The sequence below is a fragment of the Cynoglossus semilaevis genome, unplaced genomic scaffold, assembly GCF_000523025.1.
Source record: "Cynoglossus semilaevis isolate Cse_v1.0 unplaced genomic scaffold, Cse_v1.0 scaffold774, whole genome shotgun sequence".
NCBI lineage: Eukaryota > Metazoa > Chordata > Actinopteri > Pleuronectiformes > Cynoglossidae > Cynoglossus > Cynoglossus semilaevis.
This window is the reverse complement of record NW_007585131.1, coordinates 31,824-35,330: the sequence shown is the minus strand read 5'-3', so window position 1 is coordinate 35,330 and position 3,507 is coordinate 31,824. Positions and strand designations below refer to the sequence as shown.

Sequence of the window (3,507 nt, the reverse complement as noted above, 5' to 3'; positions counted from 1 at the left end):
TGTATATGTATATATATGTATATATATGTATGTGTATATATATATATGTATATATGTATATATATGTATGTGTATATATATATATATATATGTATATATATATATATATGTATGTGTATATATATATCTTGTAACTTGCGATTGAGTAAATGCTCATTGTACAATCTGCGACGCACGAAACTTGACATCGTACCAAAGCTTATTAGCTCCGCGTCACATATCCAAAGTGCCCGTTTCGGCCGTACTAAAAGCTAGTTTACATAAAGGCGTCTCTGATTATGGTAAACCTAATTTGTAATATAAACACTAGCGGCAGACATGAGAAAAATTAAAATCAAACACCGCGCCACCTGCTCGAAGCCCGTCCTGGGCTTTATTTTGGCGGAGACTGAATTTACATGCGCAGTCCCCTCTAGGCTTTCACACTCAGAAATATTTTATCCCTGCTGCTGTCCAGAGTCTAAAGATACCCTGTGGTTAAAAAAAGACAGGCTGTCACAGAGGTACAGTGAAGGCCCTCTGACATGTGTACACCAACTGTCAGAGTCTAATAAATAGATAATGAACACAGAGATGGGGACTATTCTTCAAACCAGGAAGGTGAACTTCTAGAATTCTGATTTCATGCAGATCTACTCGTTTCATACCAACCTCTTGACAACAGAGCACAACAGAGGCCACAGACAGATAGGAAGGTACTGAATAATTGACAACTCGCGTTGCAGTCTGAACACTGTAACAATGCATTCTGGGTATTTGCTTTGAATTCCAACTGTTTTTTTTTTTTTTTTTAATACAGATACTAGACCAGAACTCCGACGAGTTCTTTTCAAAGAAAGGTTCGCAGTGAAATGGCTTGGATCAGGTCCCTTTTGAGTAAACGTAGTATACTTAGTATACTCCATGCACTTCATGTATACTTATAGTCTACTACATTTTCTCAGAAGAGACAAAATATGAACAACCTTTGTCACAGATTTAAAAAAAAAAATGGTAGAAAATCCTTTTTTACCACAATGAAAAATTAGGGTAATTCTTCATAAGAACAAAAAAACAAAGACCCCATTAATTTAATTAAATCATAGTATAAAGGTACAGTATAACATTTTTTATTACATGCGAAATGGGCCCAATAGTAAACCCTTTTTTTTTTGTTCGACATTTTCTTAGGAAACAAATACATCCCCAGACTTCGCAGTAATTGCCAGAAATACTAGTAAACCCAGAATGTCTTTCCCGCTCTTACGTTTGTTTATGGACATTTTTTAGCTTTTCTATAGGTGAATAAAGGCTAGTCATTAACGGAACAGAGTTTCATTCATCATTCGAACCCTAATCACTCTACGCCACCACGCCTAGCTAGCACTTTATTAATCCCTCGGGAGTGCCCTTTGGGAAATTTAGGCTCCAGCAGCAGTACAGCACCAAAACAAAAGTAAAAAAACACACGAATAGGTCTACTACTAGAGTAGTGTCACTATGTGGTGACAGGGCGCTCCCTAGAGGCGCTAAAGATAGGGTGAGGAGCCCTGTCACCCGGGAGGAGTTGGGGTAGAGCCGCTGCTCCTCTCCATCGTAAGCAGTCAGATGTGGTGGCTTGGGCATTTAAATCGTATCCCCCCCCACCCCCCGAACGCCTCCCTAGAGACATGCTCCGCACATGTCCCACTAGGAGAAGGGAACACCTAGGGCTCCCCCCGGAAGAGGGGTGATCCCTACTTTTGAGAACCTGAGAATATGCATTTTTTTTATCTGTACAAACCACTGTAGGAGTTGCTGCCACCTAGTGACAGGAGGCTTGTTTATCGTCAATCATTACAGCAGTGCCATACTCCATTGGGCAACTCAACGCACTCCACCGGGGGTTGACTGCCCCAGCCCCGCCCTTGAGAGGTATTGCTTTAAAAAGACTGAGGGGATTCATTTTAATTTATTATACATGGAAATGTTATTGCCAAAGCTGACGTTGCCACCTGTTGGCCAGAAGTGTATTTTTTTTCTTTATTCACCGCTAAAACATAATATGTAATATTTGTATGATATTTGGGATTTATGTAATTTTTCAATAGATATTGTCATAGATAGATCGTCGGGATCATCTAATCGTCATCTAATGTGCCATCATGTTTTGCAGCTTCACAGTGTGAAAACTGGATAGACTATGAGTATAACTTCGCAGTCGATAAAAAAATATATACTGTAACTATTCCTGATGTATCTGTTGTTGTGCTTTTCCTTCCTTTTTTCGTACCAAGGACCGATCGGCCGGTATCAACTGTTACTGCGAACGACGCTATTGTTAAAGAATCATTACATTTTCGAAATAAAACACCGCCAAACATCAGAGTCTGAATGACTTATTATTTGAAACATTGACAGATTATCTTTCAATGATAAAATTGAATGGATTTGACTGGATTTTCTTTTAAAATAGTAAATTTGTAAAACTGAATTACTGTATTTTCCAGACTATAAGTCGTGTTTTTTGTTTTCATCCTTTGGCTGGGTTTGCGACTTATACTCAGAGTGCGACTTATATATTAAAATATATAATTTCACGTTTGTTATTTTCACCCTGACAGCCACTAGAGGGCACCCCAGGCTTGTGTACTAGTTCCGAGCACCTGTAAACAAATTCAGATATTTATTGCGCAGTAGCTCCCGTCCCGTGTAAATATATCAACTCCTCTCCTTCAAAAGTTGAAAACCAGATTTAGGAGTCGACATGACTGACCCGAGTACTTTAGATGCCATGTAGCTTTGTGATTGCTAATGATAGCAACTTTTTAAGCGAAAGGACATCCGCACTGTGCTAACCAGAACAGCGTAAAACAAAGTCCAAAAATTTGAGTGAATATACTTTTGGCTTGGTTTCCCCCCAAAGGTTTTCTTATATCGAAACACTGGTATTCCTCTCACCTGTTTATTCATGAAGATATAGATGATCGGGTTGATGAAGGTGCTCGTCTTTGCCAGGACTGATGGGATGATACTGGCCTCAGGAGTGACCAGGCCCAGTGGCCCAAAGGTAGCCAATAAGGCCATGACACCATACGGCAGCCAGCACATGAGGTAGCAGATCACCATGATCACCACCATCAATAATACGCGCTGCTCACGTTTCCTGCTAATTGATGCACTGATCCCGCTTACCTTAAAAAACACAGGAGAAAAGGGGAAAAAAGGGAGAGAGGAAATATAAATATGTAAATATATATGAAATATATAAACATGTATATATGTATACCTTTATGTGTATATATATATGTATATATATTCATATATGTACATATCCATATATTCATATATATATACACTATATATGTACATATACATATGTATAGATGTACATACAGTATACATACATATATATGTATAGTTATATTTATACATATTTATATAAAACGTCGAATCATTTCTCTGGTGAACTAAAAAATATATATAAAAATAAGGCGTGTTTTTTCAAATATTTGGAAAACTAAACCATAAATGGTTTTTATTTATTTA

General features: G+C 37.9%; 1 protein-coding gene and 1 long non-coding RNA gene across 3 annotated transcripts in view; one reads left to right on the top strand and one right to left on the bottom strand.

The window, feature by feature from the left end:
- The window catches only part of LOC103398838 (uncharacterized), a 48,464-nt gene that overhangs the window by 14,533 nt on the left and 30,424 nt on the right, over window positions 1-3,507 (top strand). The window lies entirely within an intron of this gene.
- Window positions 1-3,507, bottom strand: part of tmtopsa (teleost multiple tissue opsin a) — a 19,613-nt gene that overhangs the window by 1,340 nt on the left and 14,766 nt on the right. Inside the window, exon 3 of the mRNA XM_008337579.3 lies at window positions 2,920-3,153. Coding sequence (XP_008335801.1) covers window positions 2,920-3,153 — 234 coding nt within the window. The remainder of the gene's footprint in view (window positions 1-2,919; window positions 3,154-3,507) is intronic.